Source organism: Aythya ferina (genome assembly GCF_964211825.1).
Source record: "Aythya ferina genome assembly, chromosome: 16".
Classification (NCBI taxonomy): Eukaryota; Metazoa; Chordata; class Aves; order Anseriformes; family Anatidae; genus Aythya; species Aythya ferina.
Genome location: NC_140315.1, coordinates 14,758,384 through 14,784,142, shown reverse-complemented (window position 1 = coordinate 14,784,142; position 25,759 = coordinate 14,758,384). Strand labels below are relative to the sequence as shown.

At 39.6% G+C, this 25,759-nt stretch overlaps 1 protein-coding gene across 16 annotated transcripts in view; it reads right to left on the bottom strand.

Annotated features, from left to right (window-relative positions):
- The window catches only part of EYA2 (EYA transcriptional coactivator and phosphatase 2), a 97,725-nt gene that overhangs the window by 34,849 nt on the left and 37,117 nt on the right, over positions 1-25,759 (bottom strand). For 8 of the 16 annotated variants that reach the window (XM_084537830.1, XM_084537832.1, XM_084537829.1 and 5 more), the window contains 4 exons: positions 23,847-23,965; positions 19,159-19,207; positions 18,397-18,539; positions 15,405-15,521 (listed from right to left, as the gene is read on the bottom strand). In XM_084537830.1, coding sequence (XP_084393956.1) covers positions 15,405-15,521; positions 18,397-18,539; positions 19,159-19,207; positions 23,847-23,955 — 418 coding nt within the window. In that variant the 5' untranslated portion in view covers positions 23,956-23,965. Of the gene's footprint in view, positions 1-15,404; positions 15,522-18,396; positions 18,540-19,158; positions 19,208-21,924; positions 21,961-23,846; positions 23,966-24,371; positions 24,483-25,759 lie in introns of those variants that run through there. The other 8 variants (XM_084537837.1, XM_084537840.1, XM_084537838.1 and 5 more) reach the window with 2 other exon arrangements.

Genomic DNA, 25,759 nt, shown 5'->3' with positions numbered 1-25,759 from the left:
CAGATGGGTTCAGGTGATGCCTCCCCCTAGTATTCAGGAAGAAAGCCAGCGCAGCACCTGATCCCTCCTCCTCTGTACAGCCCATATGGGGGGGACCGCCCAGAGCAGCATCCTGACAACAGCAACATGTTCAGCTATTGGCATTTCCCCACCTCCTACCCATGCCAGGCTTTGCTTTTCCACATTTCTTCCAAAAAAAAAAGTGATGAGTATACAGCAGGAGGAATCTATTCCTGTGGTAAGCAAGCATTTCTCACCACGGTGAAGGGGAGTAATAGAGCCCCAGCGCTTACAGGCAAGAACAACTTTCACAGAACACAAAACAGCTCTTGTACACCAGAGCTCCAAACAATACAGGGGGGAATTTCTGATCCTCCTAAACTGTCATTTAGAAACAATCCATCATCCTTTATTAAAGCTGTCAAGAGGGGGATGAGTTACCTCAAGGGACTCACACTTTATGTGTAAATTGTGATGAGAACACGTTTATTGCTGTGCTACCTGCTCATGATACCATAGCTTCCCAGTTTCCAAGTGATCTGAGAGAATTACAAAAAGGAGAGACCTGCACTACTGGAACGAGCTTACTTTGAGCTTTGCACCACCTGTGCAACACCAGTGGGTCCGTGCACACATGGTGGGGTGCGAGCAGGGAGAATAGGGTAAAAAATACAGGGGTGAGAGAATGGGGAAATGACTCCACAGCTTCCTGCAGTGCGCTGTGACTAGATGCTACCTGGTGGATTTTGCACTGTGGTTTTGTGGAACACTTTTGCCATTTTAGCTGAGCTACCCCAGGTGCAAGTTCAGGTAACCCCACAAGCTTTCACAATGCGGCTCCCTCTGCCCAGCAGGTTTTCAAAAGGAGGGACTGTGGTGCTGAGACAAACTAAACATCCTATTTATTTTTTTTTAGCTGTGTATAAGCCTGGTATTTCCCAGAACCTTAACTTCAGCAGACCTGGGAAAAGATTTTGGGAAATCAGGTTTTTCACTGACTCTGTCCCTTGACAGTATCCCAACCGAGTAGGAGTATCACTCGAGTATTGTTTGTCTAAACTGAGATCAAACACAGTCCTCTTTTTCTTTCTTCTCCTACAGTACCACACTAGGAGGAGGGAAGCTCCCCCACCCCAGGAATACTCAGTGCTGCGAAGCTCGGTATCTCCTGGCAGCTCAGCCTTGCTAGAGCAGAACAGGTACAGATAAGGACACTTGAGAAAACCAAGCAACCAAAGCTGGTAAAAATTCAGATTTTCTTCCCAGCTGAATAGGGATAAAAAGCTGGGGAAAAACAAAACCAAACAATCAAACAAAACAAAACAAAACAAAACAAACAAAAACCAACCAACCAACCAAACAAACAATGGAATGAAACCAAAAGATCTTGAAAATCCAGGTTCAGAAATACTTCCTTGTAATAATACTCAACATCAATGTTTGTCTTGGGGACTAGAGCTGTCTCTCACGGGGACGACAGCTCAGTCCCTGTTCCACTTTACAGGCTAGACTTCCTGGAGAAACCACATTTTCAATGTGGAACAATCAGTTCAAATGGAAGGCAAACAAACAAGCACTGCAGTCAAAGAAGAAAAGGATAAAACCTCCCTTTTCACCCAAAGAAGCGCAGAGAATGAGCCCTGCTAGTTACAGTTTCTGTGAGCAACCTCACAGAACTGAGCCACTCAGAGACACATCAAAACTGGCCCCAAATGTTTGTTTTTTTCCTTCCTAAGTTGTTGGTTAGAAATAAAAATTTCAGTAATAAAATTAATTTTGCTGCATGAAATTTCAGTTTTGCATCAGTAGATTTTACACTCAAAAACCACTGGAAAACAAACCTTACATACTGGCATTAGCAATTTATCACTGTTCCCATTTTTCTTCAAATGCCTTCCTAGATAACAGCACTTGAAATATTCAGAGGTAGGTTGAAACGACACTAGAAAAGCAGTGGTTATGTTCCCTGGGGCACTTCTAGGAAGCTGCTGGGGAAGCAATGTACAGAAATGCTTGTCCCCCTCTTGTTTCTGAATGGATACCGCCCATTTTTACAGGAGTTTTACTTTCATATCCACTGGCGTATTTTCCCAACATTTGAAGACAGCACGCTATCTCAAACTGCAGCTGATGTTACACTTGCAACACCGTAGATGAGCACATGAGTAATTTGTTTCTAACTATCTTGGTAGCTCAATGTCGAGTAGTTGCATTCAAATTCCTGCTTGCAAATCAGAAACAAGCCTACGATCTCTGCTTTTGCATCTTCTCCATATGGAATATGGAGAAGTTCACATCTGCGTTCAATCAAACCAGTTGCTAAATGTCACAATGCCCTCATTCACAGGTAGCTTAAAGAACATTTAGCTGGTAATAAAACAATCTGGATTCTGGAGAAGAACAGCTCTTCAGATGTATGGTACCAAAAACTTTCCCTTTAAAGTAAGTATATCACAAACACATCTGCATGAAAGGACACCACATAAAAGCCATGCATATGCTGTACATATTCAGTGCCATGGCTGCTTGATAAGTAGATGTGGCCCTTCCTTCTGTGAGTGTCCAAGGGCAATATTTATAGAGAAACTCTTTGTGAGCTGTTTGATGTTATACATTCATACAGATGGATTTCATTTGCTATGTTTCCCTCATTCCAATTTTAATTCAAATATTTTCAAATCTATACCATGGTCAAAGATAATTTTCAATGGTGTGTGTGTTGCTACTGCACAAATTTCTGTGCACTGCACACCGGCTCCTCCTTCTACTCAGACTCTCCCCTTTGCTCTTTCTATTGCTGCAGTTACAGGCTGCATTTCTTCCTTTCCCTTTCAGGCAAGGGCAAGTAAGGAAAGTAAGGGAATATTCACAGTTATTTTCAGTATCTTCAGAACTAAGCTCTGGCACGGCTAAAAAAAAAAGTTTTGTTTCAGCTTATGAATACACAGTACAACATAGGAATACTGGTGTCTTAGAGAGTTGTGACTGCAGAGATAGAATGGACCTCTGGTGCAGTTCGGATCAATGCCACAGCAAGTCTGAAAGTTAGTTTGTGTTCTTGCATTACACAGGTCAGAGGGACCCTGTCATCAGAAGGGTGTTTGTCTCAGTCTCCTATGCTGAATATTCTTATATAAGAATAATCCACTATATTTAAAAGAACAGATGGTTTGTACTTCCAGTATTCAATGAGACACTCAAAAACCAGAGGAGACAGCCAGGTTCGACAAAGGTGGACAGCAGGGCACTTAACACAGCTCCCTGGGTAGCCAGCACTATTTGCAACTCAGAACATGGCAAGCTGGACTGAGACAAGGGGGTTTGGAGGAGACCTGCCATGGGCCCTTCTGAATACGCCTGAAATAGAACGACGACATTTAGGTTGAAGTGCTTCCTCTAACTCGGAGATGAATCACACAGCGGTTTTAGGGGGAGTTCTCTCAAAGGATCATTTGATCACTTAGCACTAATAAAATAAATGCCTACAGGGTTCAGTTGAATTGCATGGTATTTCACAAGTTTGCCTATTACGGCTTGTATAATCTTACATTAGCAAGCTGTTTTCCTAAAGGAAACAATGTTGACTATGAGCGAGGCAAGGAAAGGCCATAATCTAACTCCCAGCAGAGTGTGCATTACTCTATGCCATGAAGAACATCTGGATGAAGATTTGCATGGTCATTCAAAAAGGTTCCTTGCAGTGCTTTAGCTCTCTGACAAGCTAATGTTTCCTGTAGTAAATATTGCCTTCTCCAAGCTGCTACTTTTTAGCAATAGGTTAAGCACTCCTCAAAATTACCTCCTACCAACTATACTCCAGTGCCTTGTAATGTTCCAAATCCTACAACATCTGCCTGCATTTATTGGGCAAGAAAACTCATAAAATGTTGCACGGCTGTCAGCTGTGGAGGTATTTCAAGACTATCTGACCTGTTAAAGGAGAAGAAAAACTCAACCCATATGTACTTTGTAGCATATTGCTCAACTGTTTGCCATTAGGCATCATGAACCCTTCCCCAAAAACAGTCTTGTATTTCTGTCTGAACGGGCTCAGACAGTATGGGAAAGAGCACACTATATTAACCTAGATGAAAGCTCGGCTCTATCATGTTATAGCACTTGACATCAGCGGTGTCTATTAAAGAATACTGCTCCCAGGAGCATACAAACACCTCCTGCAGATAATAATCCCTGACATGCAGCCCATTTAAAATATGCCCCTTCTCCTCCCACTACAATCCCATCCACTCCAGCTAACCTGACCAGGTGTTTGTAGGCACTTCGCATGGTGATATAAAACACAGTTCACAGCACAGTTTTTCTGTGTCAAAGCTCTTCCCTTGCTGCCTGCTTCTGGGAGCATCCAAGGCACAGAGCCTCAAAGAGCTTTAACGAGTGATAACCAGGCCACTTGTACAGGCCTGGCTCTTACCGTGCTTTGGAGCCTGGTCACCTGCAGAGCTTAATCCAGCTCAACAATGGTGTTAAAAGTGCTGTGATGGTTTACATTCACTCTCAGGATTTGAGCCCTGGGAAAGCAATTCAATTTTATTTTATTTTATTTTATTTTATTTTTTGAGAAAGTGTTCCTTTTAACCACTCCAATCCAATGATGTTGCAGCTACAGAAGAAAATTGCGTTGGATTGTCTTAAAGAACAAATTGCAATGAAATGTTTTAGGCTAAAAAGTGAACATCCTTAGAATAATGAGGTAGATTGTTTCTGTGCAATCCCTTGTTGAAATAAACAATCAGCAAAACTGACTTTATCTGGGAGACTCCATGGGCACTGAAGATGAACAATTCCTCCTGCTGCAGGTTTGATCCGGGGCACAACCCTGCTGCAGCCCCACCGACAGATAACTGGACATGATAAAAGAAAGCTGGATTTGACACCTCCTGTTCTGTTTAGTGGTTATGAGTTCCCAGGTCACCATTAACCTCAAGCAGGCCCTAGAACTTCCGCTGTCATGCTGTTCTGGCCTGTGAGCATAGCCACGTATCTAGCAATTCCCTTCCCCCTGAGCAAGACAAATATCTATAAATACCAAAAGAAAAGAAAAGAGCAAGCTGGGCAGCATGTTTCCACTCTTTGACCCATCATTTAGGATCATGATAACTTTACTGACCACTTCCTAGAGCCAGACAATTGCCACAAGGCTTTTCCAGCCCCTCTATGCACTGCTTTAGTACTGCAATACCTCCGGGAAGCTAAAAAAAAAAAAACAAAAAAAAAACAAACAGGGACCAACAGAGGATGCTCAGAGAAAGGTATGAAAAACAAGACAAAAGCAGAATGATCTGCCTGGTACTGCCTCATCAGCTTCAATTAATCTGCCAGACACAGACTTTCTAAGCCAAATGCATATCCTCTTCTTTTTATCCTTAATAACTCTCAATGGGCTCTTGGACTCTTCTTCAGACAGTGCAGGTATTCTTGTAGTTCTACAGGTCACAATACTGTCGAGCACAAATTTCACTATTTGAACCCTGCCAATACAAATAGAAAGTGTATCCAAATTGCATGTAAAAAAAACAACCAACATGCAAGAGGGTTATCTGATGCCAACACAGCAGTTAAGAAAGTCCTGATTTGCAAAGCCTGTGCTAAGTGAAGCAGAGTCAGACCCTATTTGTCCACAAATATTAACGCAGTCTCTGATCATATGATTGCACTCTATTTTTTAAGGCTCTGTTTTGAGCATTACCTCACACAGCGCTTGAAAAGGAGATAAAACAAAAAGCAGTACAAATACTGCACCAGTATTTTGAATCATATGTTTCCTAACTTTCAAGTGCTTGACTATTCAGGTATGCTAATTGTTAATGTAAATTTTCATACGTAATTTTATTCTAGGTCTTCTATTGCCTTGTAGGTATTTTCAAGAAAACATTATTAGGTGTTCCAAATCAATTATTCAGTGAAGTTTCTGTAACACTTTAGCATATTCCATGTGACCTGCGCTATAACTGAATAATGAAGGCCAAGTTCATAATTTCTCAAGCTGTTACCATCTGATGATTTTTTGACCTACAAAAATGAAGAAAATACAATTCATAAACAGAAGTCTCCACAACACCCAAACATCTCTGCAATTCAACTGCTTTCTATGTTGATGTTGCATCTATATGAAAGAGAACAATAATTTTAAAATTTCTTAATTATTTTTAAAGCAGAAATGTTAACTGCAGATTTAAGCTGATTCAAACACATATGCCACCTCTTAGCTACCAAACCTCCATTAAGATATTAAAAATGTTCCCTTTTTCTCATCCACTTCTTATTAGCTAGCTCTCTCACTTGTACAAGATGTCAAAACTGTGATTTAAGATCTCATTATAGCAAAGACGTATTGTTTCCTTTGAAATACATGCACTCATCTGGTCTCTAACTGAGGTCTCAATAGAAATCTCTATATAGCCTCATGTAAAGGGATTTTAGGGTAATATTTGACCATTTCATTATTCATATTTTTTCCAATCTGTTCAACTGTAAAGGCATCTACAAAATATTAATAGGTAAAAAGGAGAACAAAGATCCAGGAAAGGAAACCTTTCTAGGATAAATTAAAATCTTGGCTTTTGTTTTGCAGGTCTCCTTGCAGAAGTCAAATCATTACCTAGACTTCAAAACAGCTAAAATAGACATCTTAATTGCCACTTCTTAAGCCCTCCTTTCTTAATGGCTATGAATAACTTTCTGGCTGTTGCTCAGGACCGTAATCTTGGAAATCTCTCATAGTCATATTATCTAGGTTATACCTAAACTTTAAGATTTTTTTTTTGCCTAATATATGGCCTGTCCGATCCATGCAGACACCTTGTTGCCTGATATATGGCCTGTCCAGTCTATGCAGTGATGATGTACAAACAGGATTCACCACGATCACTGGGCAGCACTCACACTTTTTATTTCAACATCAACACTCAGACAGGCAGCTAGATGCTATGGATATCAGGCCCGGAACAGTCATTCTGATGTTTTGTACAAGACACCCCCAGAATTTTTTGTGGTAAACCTGTGAATTGCCTTTCATTCAAGCACATCTGTCTGAAACTACCTGTATCTCTTAACACAGAGATTTGGACACACTCCAAAACACAGGAACCATGCTAGGAGAATGAGGCCTCATGAAGCATACAGCAGCTCTTCACAGCAGATAGCTGGCTGTGGGCAAAGCTCTTCTCCACACAGCCCTCTCCACACCCTCCTCAAGCACCTCGGCAGACATGAGATACCTCCCAAGCACACACTCTGTCTCAGAGCAGACTCCTGGTTTCAGCTGTGCCACTATCACAACACATGTTTTCTGCCACTACTTCAGAGTTTCCATGAGTGCAACTCAGCCATGAGAACCTGTGTTCCCATACAAACTTTAAACCCTACCACAAGCCCTGGTGTTTCTTACGGATGAAGGCACCGACAAAGACACGTTACGCTGCTGATAAGCCTTGTTAAAGATGTTTAAGACTAGTTGTCAGCCCCTTTCTCTCCTGCAAATACACATTTGCTTCAGAAACATGCACCCTGGTGTTTACTGCCTCCCATGGCACATCCCTTCCTAAGTCCCTCCTTGTTTAATAAGGACCTAGGAATGTATTTTAATATCAACTACAGTAAGGTTTCTGAATAGAAGCACCAAAAAAAGCAGTAAACAGGAAAAGTTAAGGCAGGGCTTTCTCCTTGGGTCTCAGTAGCACAGATCCTTGAAGCTTACAGTGCATCACTGTCAACACCTTTGCTTCTCCCCATGAGTTCCCTCTCCTGTAAGATAGCTGGTTTTTAAACAAAGTAAATGTAGCACGGTCGGCCCCTGGTGTTTAGAAATCTTTGAAAGGGAGGCTGTGCTGTTATTCTGGGGAAACTTGTATTTACACTGTAAAAAGTGAGGTCTGACCCCTCCTGAAGAGAGGCCTCTCCCCGCTGAACTCACCATGGAGCAGAGGACAGCTTTGCTGCCACAGTTTGAGACTGCAACTAATGCAAACCAGCTGTGAAGCAGCAGCTTTTGAAAGAGGCTACTCATTTGCTATTGAGGTTTTAATTTTATGAATCTAAGGCATCTGATTGACAGTTTGCTGAGAATATTTTTTCCGTCTCCTTTATTTTCTGGGACTTATGGGTTCACTATCTGTATGCCAAAGTGTGATCCACACTTCTCAAGTGTAAATTGAGATTTACCCTTCTTGCACATTTCATCACTAAATATTTAAAGAATCGAGCTTAAAATTAAACATGTCACTTCCTTTGCAAAATTAATGCACGCAGAACTAACTGTTCATGCCAAATAGATATTTACGGGCTCACATTAAATATGCAACACACAAACTCGCACACAAAGTGCAAGAAATTCAGGCATCTCTTTGAAAATATTATCCAGATACTGACATAGGCCAAAATGTTTCAAGCATAATAAAACATTTCAATCAGTTAAATGTTCAGATTTTACTTTGTCTCAAGCATAAGCAATTCCACAAACATAAGCAACATCCATGATTAGTCCATTTCAAGTCAGCATTGCACAAAATATATGCCACTTTCTATTCATTCATTACTTGACAGCTGATCAGAACAGACTCTATAAAGAAAACAAATGCTCAGCAGTAGCAAGGAATTTCACTGCGTAGGTCTTTGGCCCCAAATTTATGTCTGTACTGAACTCAATACTACTTTGCAATTCCTTGGCAAAGGAAATTTATCCCAGTTACGTAACTGAATTTTCCTTTGTAATGTAAAAAGTATTTTGTGGGTAGATGAATTTGGCTATTAAAAAAAAAAGGTCAAATCTTTTCCTGCCCAACAACAGTATCTGCAGTTTTAACTGTTGTGCAATTTCATAGTTTCATACCAGCTGTCATTTTAGCAATAACTGAAGAGCGAGACATTGTCTAGGAATTAATGACAAGCTGGGAAGAGATGGCCTGATGTGCAATGAGGGGGTAACACATGCTTATGTGACCACAGGAAATGCTCTATAAGCTGGCTGCTATTGCTCTCTCTACGCAGCTTATGTTTTTTTTGTATTAGCTAACACGCTGGCACAATTTTCTCATAGTATTTTACGTAGCTGATTAAATGACAAGTTTATTACATTCCAAAGATTTCCTCAAGCGTTTGATAATTCATTTGCTCCTATGGAGGGCCAGATTCCATTCTGTTACACTAACATGAAATCCAAAAATGTTCTTTCCAAGTGAGCAAAAGGTTGCCAGGCTAGTATTCATAGCACTAAAACCCTAGTCTGCTCTTCGCTCACCATCCAAGGGACAGGAAGATCAACACATCAGGAAGCGAACAGCGCGCAGAGGGATGAGAGATGATGCTGGATGAAGCACCTACTGCCTATGCAAATCCAAAGCAACAGTTTGCAGCATCAAGAATCTCCTCCAGTAACCAAGGATAAATACATACGAGGTGTTACAAAACTAGGTAAGGGTGTCTGTAATATGCACAATGGCTAGGGAGTAGATGCATAAAAAATATCTCTGAGGGTTGCTGTAAAAAAATGGGGGGGGGAGGGGAGAGGAGCAGAGAGGTGTTCCAAAAACAAATAAACAAAAAAAACAACAGCCCAACCCAAACAAACAAGACACATTTTAATTGGAACATTTGTTTCATGTTTTGACCAGCTATTTACAGCCTTATGAAAACAAAAGGAAAGTAATAATTATCAAAAGGTGTGGAAGTGTATGGTTTTACTAATCTTAATTAGCTCTACCAGACATAGTATCGCAGACAGATACACACGCCAGTGATTCAACCAGAGAGTGCTGGGTTTGACAGCCCTGCTCTTCCTTTTTGTTGAACCATGGAACCATTTGGGTAAGATTATGCTTGGCTGGAGTACAAAAAGTTCGCCCTACTGCAACTCCTGTCTGTTTGTGCTGTTACCATTACTGCAGTGAAGCCAGAAAAGAGAGCGGGTGTGTGTCATTAGCTTATCTGGGCCCCTGCCCAACAAGAACCATTTTCCTCAATTAGCAGTTTAGACAGTAAACTCTTTGGGGCAGAGGCTGAATATAATCTTTGTGTCTTGTATTCCATTTCTACTACTGAATAATTTTACGAAAGGTCCGAGCAAATCACTGAACTGCTAAATTTTCATAAAATGCAAACTTAGAAAAATGTGTGTTAAAAAGTAAATATATTTCTAATATTTCTAATATCTAGACTATGGTGCTGTTCAATGCTGCAGTTGTGTACTTACATAAGGATCCATTAGGAAATGGCATATCGAATCAACACTTTTTCCCCCCAGCATTACAGAAGTATTACTTTAAAGACAGAAAAACCTAATTCAAACTGATACTTCTGATTCATGGCTCTGGAAATAAGTGGCATCCCTCAACTGGTCATATGCATACTGCAAATATCTGAGCTTCATTATCAAATATTATTTTTGTAAATACACTAATGGCCTAAATCAACGCTGTAAACAGCACTGATTAAAAAAAAGAAAAGAGAGAATACAGTCCCTCCTTCAGAGTAAATAATACTAGATTTCAGTCTATTTGAATGTTACTCAGTCTGCCAAAATACTATCACATCCACTCTGTTACATGGCAATTAAAATCATTATTTCAATCTATAGTAAGTTTGTGACACAGTTTCATGTCATTTTTGTCAGCTATGGAACTTGCCAACCTCATCTTTTATATTTATATGTGTGTGTGACATATTGCATTAGCTATTTGGCTTAAAATCCCTTCCATATTTAATTTATTTTCATGCTATGGGAGCATGAAAATAGATTTCCCCTTCTGGCTGTCCACAAAATATTTTTTTTTCTTTACCACTTAGTGATTGAAAGAAGGTTTTATCCTCATTATTACTTTTCAGTGTATTCTGTTCTTGCTAAAGAACGAGGATACAGGTGGAAGCAGCAATTAAAAATGTAAAGCTGAACACTACATTGCATCTGCATTATCTGTGTTTGTAATGAAAATGAACAGATTTAAGGGAGCACAGAATCTGGCTTCAGAAGCGGCACATTACTGACAACAGCCATCAGGGAGGTGAGGCCCTGACACACAAATCCCAGCCAGAGCTTATGCTGGTTCCAAAGAAACATGAGAGCAAACCAACCAGCTCCAGCTACCTTGGCACTTACTGAAGGAGAACATTTGTCCTAGAGCTCTGTGAGACAAAGTGTTTGTCACCCAAAAGTACATTAGTCCGTGATTGCATAACACACCTATTTCCTGGCCATGTAATTCATAAATGAGGGGACCGCGAGGATCTCACAGTCTGCACAAGCTGCTCAAGATTCATGGCCTGACCACCCACGCCTGCATGCAAACAGCTTCACTGTGTTGCTCTGGGAGCTGATGCTCAAGAGAGGCCAACATCAAAGTTATTTCACTTATAGGTACTTGAGCTACTACTGTCTTAAAATACTTGCAGATCTAAGCTTGAAAAAGTCCTTTTTTCCTCACACTGTAAAATACAAAACTAAGCAGCAGGCACTCCTGGAGATTACTTTCCTTACTGATCCACTGCACTTGTCAGCCTCTTCAAGATCCTTTCTCTCTTTTGACATGACATAATAAATATTTTGTCCTTGAAGTGAGGGTTAAGAGCTTGACTCTTCAAGTCCCCCTGAAATTTGATTTTATGAAAGCATTTAAATAAAAATTTGCACTTTCAGCTGTTTTATCACATCAGTAAGAGTTCCTGCCTGGGGCCAGTAATGGGGTGGCCAATAGGACTGATGTGAACTTGGCAGAAGTCCCAACAGTCCTGGAGTTTGGGTGGCATGGAGAGTTGCTGGATTGGGTTAAGGAGATGGAACAATTGCCTCCCTGCCCCCAGGTGCTGCAGCGTGGGAAAGCACAGAGTGCACATTCCTCAGTAGCACTCAGCACAGGAAGGCTCCTAGCTTCTCACTCAAACCTTTCACCAGCACTCAACAAGGTAAATAAACTGTATGGTCAGGGAGATTCAGACTGTTCCCCTGCATGAGCAAGGAGAAGAAGGGTTGAAATATTTATTTACAACAGGAAGACACATTTACTTCTGCTCCCTTTGCCTTGGAGTAAGCACCTGCCACTTACAGAAACTGCTTTCCTATGTTTTACTCTTGCATTTCAGCCAGTTAGCTGGCTGAAATGGCATAAAAATCTGAATGAAAATAAGTGATTTTATTTAACACCACAGCATTGCCCTAAGAAACAGTTTATGAAGGTACCTTGGGCACATTCATGCCCATATGAACACGCACAAAGTTCCTCCCAGTCTGCTTTGGCACAACACACGCAGTTACGTCAGTATTCTTTGCAAGTGTAAGATTTTCAAGTCCTGATGCATAAAACTTGTTTGTCCAAACCTCTTGATTGAGCAAAGGGGCCATCTTAAAAATTTCAGTCCCAAATGAGTCAAGAGTTTGCCTTCCCAAATGGCTCAGATTCTTCTAAGCTAACACAAAGCACGCGCGGGAGCTGCATTCTGGGGAAACAAAAGAAAAACACAAAACCAACACCCGAAACCTAGACATGAATATACCGATCTTCCAAGGCAGTAAAGAAAATGCCCATACTTCTGTCAAAAGTGGTGCAACAGCCATCAGTATCTCATCATATAGCAGCTAGTCAGGCTAGAGCGCAACTGCTGTTGCTCCAGGAGGGCATATACATGATACTTCAGCTCACTGACAAAGCAGCAAACAAGCTGCAACACTCCAGAGCCTCTAACTGCTGTTAACTGCAAGCCAGTTTTACCAAAGAGAGAGGACTTCCACTGCTAACAGCATAACACAATCTCAAAATGGGATTGAGACATTCAAGGAGTAAAATAGAAGCCAAAAACTGAACTCCTAGTTGGAGTAGGATGGATAGAGCATGTAGGAATCAACATTAAGAAAACCACAGCCCTGTGCATTTTTGGTTTGTTTGGTTTTTTTTTTTTTTGGTGACACATTCAACTCCAGTGTCTCGAACATGTCCCACATGGAATCTAAGCCACAAAAAACACCTTAGTGTTAGAGATGTGCGCTTTTACAAAACTAGCACATGAAGTCTCAGCCAAAGGTAACTTCTCAGTCTTTAGCTTTCCTAAACAATTTCTGGAACGAAATGGATTTTACCTTGTTTCCTGGTTTATATAACTGTTTAGGATTTTATTTGCTCTTGGATTTAAAATCAAACCAGATGTGTCTGTCCACCTTTCACATTCAGGGCTGAGAAGAAATACAATTTTCTCCTTCCGTTCCTCATTATGTGGGGGATAGCTAAGTGTAGTAACACAGAAGGACACTTTGCCTAGAGTTTTTAAAAAAGACCCCCAGCAATATCAAAAAGCAAAGTAAGAGACTTGATCTTTCTCCTTTCCATGGCTTCCACATGAACTTGGACAAGTCACATAATTCTTCTGTGGTTTCCAACCCTCGTAAAGTTTTCGAGGTAAGGACAAAGACAAGGCAGAATGCATTTGCCTTCCCTCCAGCACTTGGATCTTGGAGCGGATCAGCCTCTCATGCATATTTTGTACTGACAAGCTCGCACTGCTGCCAGCAGAGCTGCTGCAGTTGTACCTGAGCTGCTTTTAAACTAGGCAGTTTGAATACCTGTAGTCACAGCAGGAAAGACTTCCAATTCACCAGAACCTAAGTTGGGCAATTTTTAACTACCTGAGGCATGTTCATTTGTGTTACTGTTACGTCATCAGCTGTAACGAAGGTATTTGCTTAGAAACAGCAAGAATATTTGCATTTTAATCTCTTGGAATTGTTTACTTAATGCTTGGCTCAGTTCATGCACTCAAGGCAATTCATGTTCAATGCAAGGCATGTTCAAATACACACATGCTAAGGATTAGCAGAAGACAAAAAAGCAGAAGACAAAAAGCAGAAGTCTAATTTTACTGCATTTTACTAGTCAAGTTCAATACAAATATCAAAGTGGACTCAAAGTAAGAGACCTACAAGTGAGGAACGAAAATGCACTCTCATGGGACTCAATGTGGAAGGACAGAGATGAAGCGACATTTTAAGGACATGATCTCTTTCTCAGAACATACTCATTATTCCTTTTTGTATGTAAAATGATTGACAAAGCTGAAATGGTTATGCTATGGTTCCTCTAATGCAACTGCTGACTCCTTGAAGAATTCCCTGGACGGTATTTTTAAGTTCAGATTTCACAGAGTTTATCCAAATCTTAATACTCCTCCTCCGATTCATGCATAATGGCTTGGCAAGTTTCAGGAAAGTAAATAAACAAACAAACATAATTCACAAAGATCAGGAACAAAAAACACTGGAGGAAAAAAACACATTACTATAGCTAAGATAATGGAAACCTCCCATACGCACTTCAGGATTCTGACCAGCAGCACCAAAATGCTCAAAGAAATCAAATTCCATGCTAAAAATGAGTTAAAGTGAATCATAAAATGAAATTTCACCATTTTCATTTACTTCACTCTTTTTGGCAATTCAGATTTAAACCCTTTCAAGACTTTCTTGGAGTTGGCAAATCAACACTGAATCATGAAATCTGGTGTTTCGTACAGCTTCTGAAATGGAATGATGAAAAAATAACTTTAAGTTTTATTTTTAGGAATAGGGTATTTTGGCCTTCCTGGTTGTACAACAAAACAAAGTGTTAGAAAGCTCCAAGCACAAGGCACTGTCATCGATGCCATAAGGAAATCCAATTCTCTATTTTATAACCAGTAATTATTTTGACTGTAATAAAACAGCTACTCTAAACTTATTAAGTCTCAGCTCAGGAACCTTGGGAAAAAACAGCTGCTTTCAGCTTTGCTTTTCTGAATTTCACCTCAACAGCCTGTACTTATTCAATGATGTTGGTACTTCAGGAGATAAAACAGGTAGATGTATCTTAGCAGGCACTGATTATGCGTTAACAGTCAAAAAAAAAAGTAATATGAAGGTATCTTTTATTTATTTATTTATTTTTTAAACTTTAGTGGTGATAATACACAGCAGTTTTACCATGCAACAGATTGTTCAGAACAGCACTGGGGAGAAGCGTAATACCACCATTAGTATCGGCACAAAGTGCAAAACCACTTTTGTTTTGTTTCCACTCAGAATACAGGAATTCACACTAACCCAAGAATCCCAATGAGGAAATCACAAAATTAATTTAAAAAAGAACAAAACAAACAAACAAACAAGAACAGTCTCTGTAGAAAGGCAAAGCCTATATTGGTCATATGCGAAGTTTTGCTAGGGTACACAAGTTCTAAATCCAGTACTTCTGCCAGAAATTAATTCCTTGATGAGGCACAACAGAACTCTACAGACTTACCGTCTCTCCTACCCTGACTGCCTACACCTAATCTTTTCATTCTAATTGCAAAAGGAAAAGAATTGATCTAATAAGGGGCATATTATTGTGACTTCTCATAGCACATCACACAAGGCAACAAGCTGTACTTACCATGCATCTGGTAGGTGTATGGTGCTTGTCCAGCAGTTGGGGTACTGAAGCTGGATCCATAGCTAAGAAACCCACTCTGTCCTGGCGAATGGCTCAGGCTGTCCTCCGTTTTGATGCCTTTGGAACATATGGTAGAAACCAAGAGCGGAACATAAGTGTTTGTCACATAGAGGTATAAAGATGCAAGTTTAGGAATTCAGAATATTTCAGATTTTAAACCAATGAACTCTTTTGTTTTTTCTTATAAAGTCTTTTTTTTTTTTTTTTCTTTTAGAAAAAAAAATCTACATTACTCAAACAGGTCTCAATATAGCCAAGTGCATTCACCATGAATGGTTGAGTCTGCTACATCCTGTATGCACACCTGAATGAACTTTTGCTAAGATAGAGAGGCAACTGTGAATAACGTTGTTTTCAAAAACAATTTATGGACAGTTTTGTTTTAGAATCACTTAAATTCATTGACTCAAGAACTTTCTGAACAGTTATCAGATGCAAGCAACGATTAACAACAGGGCCTGCAGCAAACTAAGCTCAAGACTTCTGTTCTCAATAGAGGTATTATCTTCTACTTACATTACATTTTCAGCTTTGGTAGTATAATATTTATTATCAGGTCATACAGGAGGGGTTATCACCTATTCAGATAGGTATAACATACAATTCAGGAACAGAAGCCCTGAAGCCACAAAATCTTTTCATTACTAAATTTGGGCAATTAAACTGACAATTTACAGGGGGAGTGGCCCCAGCTGAATGAAGCACTGCAAGAGGAAACCTTTACTTGCAGTGAAAGGGGCTGATTTTTTCTTCAGAGACGCTGCCATGATTTTACAGCTGTATTATTGAAATAAACAGCTGAAAGGTATGTCTTATTATGAACCCTTTGGGTGCGATCCTCCCCCTCCTTTGCATGTCTATTTACACAAAACCATAAATGACCATTGGACACATCCTGAGTATGGGGGCTAAACAAAGACCCTGTTGATGTTGATGTTCTGGCTTTGGATTTATATGCTTCCCAGGCTGCTGTCGTCTTTTAGCACTTGCGGGCAAACTTGCCAAAAGACAAGTCAAATCCATGTGCCTTTCATGAAGCATGCTGTTTTCTAGCTTAATGACTCTTAGAAGTAACAAGTCTGCATATGCTCAGGTTGGGAATAATTTCTCCCAGATTACGTCTTCTCTAGTAAAATCTCTTCTTTTAGCTTTAGGTGAGAATAACTGCAAAGCAATTTGAGTACTAGTTAGCAACAACATGACAATGCTGCATTGTGAAACACAGAAAATTTATTTGGATAGTGAGCGAACATATTTTGGTGCAAGCGTCTGGGTCCATTACTGCTGGGGGAGCAAAAGGATTTGTGAGTGTATGTAAAGAAGCCTCTTTTCATAACATCCCATGATTTTCAATTACATCAGCACTCTGCATGCAAACACTCAACCTACCCTGGCTACAATTAATCTTCAGCAAATGGGCCTTTTTGGAAGTCTAAAAATTGTTGTCAGACAGTGAAATAACTTAGCACCAAATTAATTTCCACACAATGTTCTGTTTTGTCTAGAAACTGGCCGAGTTTTATTTTTTTTGTGCCTAAAAACAATACTGCTTCATTGTTCTTGGTTGTCAGCCAGGTGGAGTTTTTCATATGCTGTGTCAAGTATCTTAGAGAGGGTATATGGGTTGGGGGAGGGAAATCACTGCTCAAGGATGCTAAGAGGTCATCCGCAGGATTTATAAGCAGCATATGGGCCTGACACATGTATGCCCTAAAGACTCAAGGCAGTAGCAAATGGCTCTACTTTCACCTGCTCTAACAGGACAACTGTTCAGAGTTTTTCTTGGAAATCAGCCAGATGATGCAAACACACAAGTAGCTCCAGGAAAAGGTCTCAAAACATTCCTCATATCATCCTGGTAGAGCTTTCTCTCCTCCAAGCCCATTTCCCTAGCCTTCCAGACTGTTGCACTGAATTTCCCTTTGGTAAAAGCCTTATCAGTGGCTCTATAAAAGCTTCTTGTTGGAAAAGAATACTCTATTTGCCAAGCAAACAAAGGTGTTTAAGAGCATGAGAGAAACCAAGAGTGGAAAAGGAACTTATGAAGCCATTTTAATGCTTCAAGACTCAGCACTCATGGGATCAGCAGGGAATGAGAAGCCCAAAGCTTTCTGTTAAAGAACTGTGCCTAAGCAAGAGTAATATCTCTTTGGTCTTCAGGAGTGGAAAGAACTTCCCAATTGCCTCAAGAGCTTGGTATTTACATGCACAGCTTGAAGACACTCTTAACATTTGGTTTGCCAGGCTTTCCACCATCAGGAGTGCTGGTTTAGTTAGTTCTCTGCCTGAACCCTCCAGCTGCTCCTGGCCTAGCATCATCTCCACACAGCTGCTTGCAAGGCTGTGCAGGAACGCAGGGAACAAAGCTGACCAGGGTTAGAAATGCTCACGGCACTTATAGCTAATAACCATCCATTGAAACATAGACTGTCTTCCAAAACTGTAGTACTCCTTATCTTTTCACCCATGTCTTTGCTCTGTGCCTTGGTTCTTCAGTAATAGTATACAGATTTTTTTCCTAACATAGCTTTTATCATTGAAACCCCAGGAAGAATCAAAGAAGGCAAAATGTATTTTACCTAAATATCTTACTTACTACAAAAGACTGTTAGCAGTGAGCCATGGGAACAGTCACAAACTACTACTATAAGTAGCACATACCACTGAACCTGTGTTTTTCACGCTGTCTCCTACCTTATTAATGACCAGCTCCAACCTTACCTAGTTAGTATGACCATATCCCAGGATATCAAAGAGTAGATAGATAATTCAAAGTAATCCTACCATTTCTAACAAAGTCACATTTTCCTCCAAGCTTAAGAAGAGAACACTGACAAGACAGAAATGACCTTCCATTCTAAATCTTCAAATATATTTTTCTAAGAGCAAGAGGAAGATGTCCTCAAATGTAACATGGTATCCGAGTACTCACTGTAGGAGGGTATGCCGTAGGGCTGCCCGGGAGCAGGGTAGGCAGTGTATGCAGCAGGCTGTTGGATTCCCGCACTGTACTGAGTCTGTCCATATGTTGCCATTGTTGGGAATGATGAGACTGTCACTATATGGGGATAATGTCTATTGAGAACAAGAAAGCAGAAGGCATAAGGCAATAGTTATTATACATGATCTTCTAGAGTACATGTAAAACATTTCTAGACATTTTGATAAAATACTATCAATATACTTCAATGATGGTGAATATTTTGGAGTGTAGAGTTTACTAGGCTGGGGCAAAAGTTTGTTTCAGTATATGGCTCCTCATATAAACTATTAAGATAAAGCTGCATATATGCATTGGGTCTATTTCAACTCTGCAAAATACATGCAAATTAAACAAAAACACAACTCAGCACTCTGATTGCCATATTTCATGTTGAGTCTGCCAAACAACCAAGTGTCATGGGAAACCTCTGACATTTTAACATATTCCTCTATGGTCACCAACACACAAAGCAACATTCAAAGTGATAAGGTTTGGATTCCCAGGGGTACGAATACACAGTACCTCAAACCTTCTTTCACTCCATATCTAACAAGATTAGGGGAACTGGTTACTTCACTGGGCCTGAGACATGCAGAGGAACAGGTAAAGGGGCTTAAGACAAATGTATTTTAAGGTGACAGAAGTCTACAAAAAATGGTTATTCAGCAAAACATCATTGGTAAAATCACAGCACTTGGCAGAAACACTCACTTTGTGGAGTACAGATGGAGAGGACAACGTGGAGCTGCTTTGCTGTTGCCTGGAAAAAAAAAAATTAAAGGGTCTTAGATTTTCATTATGTTCTGTTCTACAGCCAAGATGATACCATTGCTTTTACAACTGGTAGTTTGAGAAAAATATACAGTAATTAGGAGACTTTGTTTTGGAGTGAATTTCCAAAAAGCTGAAGCAGATAAACTTATTCTCCACTTAACAAATAAATACATCTTTAGTTTCTCACTGAGGGTGCTACTGATTGACTGAGTTACCATTTTCTTCTTCACATGGGACTGGTACCAACCATGAAGTTGGGCTTTGGTAGGATGAATCATGCTAAAGGCTATAAAAGCACCTGATATGGTCACTGAAGTGATTTAAGATCACTGCACTTTTTGCCCCCTTTTTTTTTTTTTAAATGCTCTCCTAGATCATGACTGACTTTCTTTAAAATGCTAGTTAAAACATATAAAATCAAAATAAATAGAAAAAATACAACACTGTAAATCTCCTCATTCTTGAATTTTTTGAGTTAACTATCTACCTAATTGACCTGCCAACAATCAAAATATTAAACCATTAGAAAATGTAGCATATGAGTTAAACATGCAGGATGCTTTCCAATGTATCAAACAGTTGTGTTCTGTAACACTAGCAAAGAAAAACATGCCGTCTTAATCTAGAGATAGATTTAAAAATAAATAAATAAAAATTAAACCTAAATGTAAGTCAAAACCCACAAGTCATAAGGAAAATACCATACTTAAACGCCACCATGAGTATTATTACATAGGTTGGCTCCATAATGCCATTCAAATTCTGATTCTCCAGTCCTGGTTGACGTTAGATGTTATTAAAGCAGTATAAATGCCAACACACCTTCACAATCATCAATAATGACATTAGGCACAACACATTCAAACTTTTTATCTGCTGGCTGTACCAATCAACACACCAAACTAATTGCAAAGAGTTTCTCCAGGAAGAATAACATCAACCGTTATGTTCTCTGCTGACTATAGCACCACCGCTCTCCACGTTATGTGCTGGCATCTGTCATCTAATTTCTTACATGGGATAGGAAATTCTGCCCAAACTCAGGCAGAAAAGAAGATCTCTCCAATGCAGGAGCATGCGCTGGGTGAGAAGGGAGACTCCTGCAGTGTCCCCCCTGCCTGCACACTGCCACTGCCAGGCACAAAACATCTGCAGTGCTGTCCCATGCATCCAGGTGGATGTACCCACAGTGCTACAGAAGCATTATCCTCAGCACGGAGTCGTCCAAGACAGAATCACTTCATTTGTTCAGCAGTTTGTAAGTTAGTGAATTAAACATTTAAAGTATGTTTTATTTAATGAAATATACAAAAACACGTAAGATGTAAATACATGCAAGTAGTCCTATGGGTTTAAGTAACTTGTTATGCCATAAACGTGCAGAGAATTTCCAAAAAGCTTTGACATGCTTGCATATGAAATATTTAATCTTCCTGGTTTAACCCTTTTTAATATTGTTTCCTCCACACACTTCTTTCACAATATTTTACATGGCTTTGTCATTCTATATTGTAACATGAAAATTACATCAAAATAGTTTTAAAAAGAAAAACATTTAATCTGACAAAAAAAAGAAAGTAAATTGAAGTAAAATGCATTTTTATCTTTATTCACTTATGGAAGTGATCAAATAGAAAAACTCCAATGGAGGTACATGAGTTTTAACAAAATAATATGTATTACAAGATATTATTCTCTTTTTAGAATGTTTCTATACGTAACAATAAAACTAAAAAAGAGCTGCATTTTCTCAGAAAGAATTATATTTCAATAAGACATGAAAATACCTAGAACACACACTTTCTCCAAAAAAGAGGCCCTTTTTCCCACAAACTTAGAAATCATCAAAGATCACTTAATAAAAAATACACAAAATTAGAAAAAAATATATCTGTGTACTCCTGTCTCTTTTCTCTGCAATAACTGCAGTGTTTAATAACTACTCTTAGGTTAGAATAGATCAGAAATGTTAGTGCAGTGCTGAGTTATTCTAGGAAAAATGGCTCTGGTAACAAAGGCACTGATGACCACGGGGAACAGGTTTCAGAGTGAGCTGGGCATGACTGCATTGACATTGCTGCCTGCTATTATTACTAAGAGAAAAATCCAACTTGAGGACATGTATCTGTGCTGCACACTGACCCCATCTGCCCACAGGCCCATGCACTGGACTCTAATTTCTTTCCTAGTGCCACGCTGGACACCTGCTTCGCCCTCTTCTCTCTGGATATTAAGAAGAAAAGGAACAAATTCATCCCAATGCAGCTGCTGCGGTAAAATCAACTTCTATGACCCACTCTTTGCTCTCCCTTCTCTGAATACTTTTCTGTGCCTTTCCCCTTCTGCACAACAAACTCAAGCCTGACTGTGCATCCTCTACATCCCTAATGTGCTATGGGCAGTAACAAACCAAACCATAAAGACTCTATGCTCCTGTATTCCAGAAGCACCTGAGAAAAGTAAAACCCACCGGTATCTGTGCCCTAGTTCTCTATGTCTACAATGTGGCTAACAGTAACGTATTTCCCCAGCAAGAGGCAGAGAGGTTTTGTTTTTTAAAAAAATAAATAAAACTGAATAAAACATAGTAAGGCAAAAGATAGTGTTATGTAAATGTACACAAGGATTTATACTACAGATATAGGAATACCAGGTATAGAAAAAGACTGCTTTTAAATTCAAAGCTGGGCTTACCTGACTCACCTTCATACTCACTGTGAAAAATTTGCTTTGACTTACCTGAAAGAAAACAGTTTTGAAAATTAGGATTTTAGATTGTGAAAACAAAATCTGTATGAATTTCTACCAATCAGTTGCTCTTTACAAAAAAAAAAAAAAAAAAAAAAAAAAAAAAAAAAAGTTTTATAGAATACTTTTTACATTTGAAAAACAGCAGAACAGGAACTTTGAGCGTAAGCTTAGTTTCTTTTCTATTTCAGAAATACAATACCTTCAGATTTTTTAATTTTGAAAGAGATAAATACAGAGTAAATACATGTGCCAAGAATGCCAAACAGGGATTTACTGTGTGTGAATATTCAATATGCCACTGTCACTGTCGAAAAAGGCAGGTTAAAGCTATTTGTTTCTGTCCAAATGTGTACATCTACAGGCAAAATGTGTATTTGAAAATTATACTGATACGATTGTACATCATGATAAGCACCCATGAAAACAGCAAGCTAGACATTTGAGTAGACGTCTATGTAAATAAGTATTGCTATTAGACTTGCTGAAATTAAAACTATATGTGTAATACAGAGCATATACGTGTGTGCATTTATCACACTAAAAGCTCTGGCAGTCTGAGATTTTCAAAAACACAGGTATTTTCCCGTTTTCCAAATTAACAATAAATATTTCCAATGAAAAGAACATTATCATGGTAGCACAGGGAATCATTCTGTAGAAAAAATCTTGTATTATTTCTGTAAGAAACTTATCAACATGAGCTGTCACTCACAGATTGCTGATCTGTGGTACAAGTGTTCTGTTGGCTCTTACTTATATTGCATAATAACAAATAGTTCCTGCACCAAGGAGTTTACAAAATGATGTATTTAAAAATCATTTCTAGCTCTAATCTTTTCTGCAAACACATACATTTAAAAGGATGTTTCCTTTAGATTCTTATCCCTTCGACTACTTTTGTAAATAGGCAGTCATGATGTTCATGCTTTAATCACACAATTTCTAATGCCTTAGCAAACATGCAAGCAAAACATCTCCTTGGCTTCTAAGAGCCTATAAATGAAGGGTTAAACCTACTACTAAAACATAATAGCCAGGGTCTTTTGCTAACTCTGCTCCAACAGGAAGGCTGACAGATCCTGACCGCAGCAAACAATAGCTGGAATTGTACTAGCAAGAACTAGTTCAGCTGCATCACTTGCCAATAATTTTTTTAGCAGATTTAACATTCTTCTGTTTCCTTCACTTGAACAGTATGATGGGGGGGAGGAGGAGGAGGAAGAGGAGGAAGAAGAGAAGAGCAGATAGATTTTCATCAGAGCCTCAACCACTGAAAGAATTTGTCCTTGGTACCTGCCAAATGTGAAACTTCAGACCAGAGATCAGCAGGACAAACCGTTTGGAGATGATAGCAATGACCTCAGAATGATGCAAACTGGGGCACAGGGCTGCTTTGGCAAAATGTTTTTTTGGCTGCACAGTGTGTTGTTGGGCCCAGGAGCCCCTGTGCTCCACACCCCACCGGCAGCAGCACAGCCACCAAAGCACAGGGCTCATGTTCAAGCCACCTCTGGGGCTGGGGCTCCAGTAGGGTCTAGACCAAAAGTACAAGCTCTACACAAAACACATTTTATACCTGCTATTATGCCAGTGAACAGATACATACATGCGTGCATGTGTTTACACCTCCAATAAAAAGACCTCTATACATGTAATACATTACAATTCTGTCTGCATTCAAACCTTTTCTGAACTAAAGAATTCAGCCACAACTGGAGTAGCTACAAATGTTCTCAAATAAAAATCTCAATTGCTTGCTACACAGCAGAACTAATTATCAGAAGTGGAGGCCATGCATGCGGCCAGCTCTCCTTTTACATATACGTATACATTATGCTAAAGCTAACAAGCAGTGAGCAAAAGAGGCAGCCTACCTTCTATGTCATCTGGAGCCGCGGCATAAATGTTAGAAAGGTTAAGCTTCAATCTGTCAGGGCACTCTCTATTTACAGTCAGGCTGGGTGATATCACTAGATCTAGCATTTCCTTATACCTGAAGGAAAACAAAGGAAAAATATAATTTATTCATTAATTATGCATGCTTACTAATGATTCAATTTTTTTCCCTAAGAGTATAAATATTAAAGCTGATTACCTAAACCCAGGCTTCATATAAATTCCACATAATAACATTCACTAAAGTTTTCATCAAAGGGAAATGCTGAATTGCAATGAACTACTTCTTCCCTTGGAGATTACGCCCATCTGATTAATGCTTTCCCTTTCTTCCTGGATTTTGCCATCCAAAAACTAAATTTCCATCTTTCCTTAATGCCAGCAGCACAAGGATGCACCCACCAGTGTCCTCTGAGGTTCCAGAACAGACTACTAAGGGCTGAAAATGAATCTGAGGGCAGTTAACAGCATTGTGTATTTTTACCGGATAGGAAAGTTGGTACCTGTGATAGGAGAGATTTAGGTGTCTGGGCTAATCCTGCTTTCTGCTGGATATACCCTGGAAGACTGATCCCAACTACAAAGTCTTGACCATTAGGTGGCAGTGATACCAGGGCAGTCACTTTCACATAAAAAAAAAAACAAAAACTCATCTGATTTAACTGAAAATTTCAAGTGAATAATCTATGTCATATAGCATTTGAGTTTCCAAAGAAAAACGTAGTTATTTGTGGGCATGCATGGTTTACAAAATAATGAAAACCTACAAACTGTGCATCACAAAGAGTTTAAGAAAAGAGACTGAATAAATCATTCTTTCAGACCCTACACATGTGAACACATCTATTCATCTAAATAGCACAGCTTTTGATACATGTGCCTAACTCCACCTGTGCAGCTTTTTGGAAGTGGGCTCCAAGGAAACCTGCTTAAAACAGAGCTACTTGCTTCCTTTGAAGTGTTGGATGTTTTTGATGGATACCAAAATATGGCAGCAAGATCTGCACATCTGTTTGCACGACTGGGTAAAGTCATCTAGGTGAGTACAGCAAGGAAACTGTGTGTTATTCATCTGCATGATACACAATGGTGTTTACGTAAGGTCAGCCTCCTGGGCACCTTTACTCCCACAAGGTTCTGCCCCTGTTTACTGCACAGCCAGTGGCTGCAGCTGGAACTACAAAGAAGCAGCCAGCCAAAGAAAATCTAAAGCTAAAGTTGCCAGTTCTCTTTCTTTCTCTCTTTCTTCCTTCTCTCTTTCTTTCATTCTTTATTCTCTAAAACACACACGATAACATGGAAATCTATCTGAAAAGGGCTCAAACTTCTTCCCACAGCCATACCGAGCAGGTCCTCCAAAAGCACAAATGTGGTCTTAGAACAGCAAAAGCAAATGGGAGAGAGGGGACATGGTGGTGAGCAGATCCTGGCAACCTGCATGGGCTCCCCTTTCTGGTCAGCACTGAACACGCTGCCCGTACGGGCGGCTGGCACATCCCTGCTCTCAGCAGGACCTAACTGGGCTATGAAGACAGGAGATGGCACAGCAGCAGCAGGCCAGTAGCAGTGCACAGCACTTACTGCACAGCATGCCTAAATCATCATGAAATTGAAGACAACAGCATGGAAATCTGAACTCTTGACACTGGGCTTCTGCAGCACTAGGCAGTTCTGTAAGAAGCAAGGACATTTGTTTTGAGTTTTTTGTTGTTGTTGTTGTTTAAAAGCCAGTGTATGACTTTACCAGTTTTGAGAATCAGAGAACAAACTACATACTTTTTATCTGAACTTCTTCAATCACTTTTATAAAGACTGCAAGTTCCTGAGAGGGAGGGTATATATTGTTATTAACAGGCACAGATCAGATGAAATATTTTATCTGTAGCTAAAC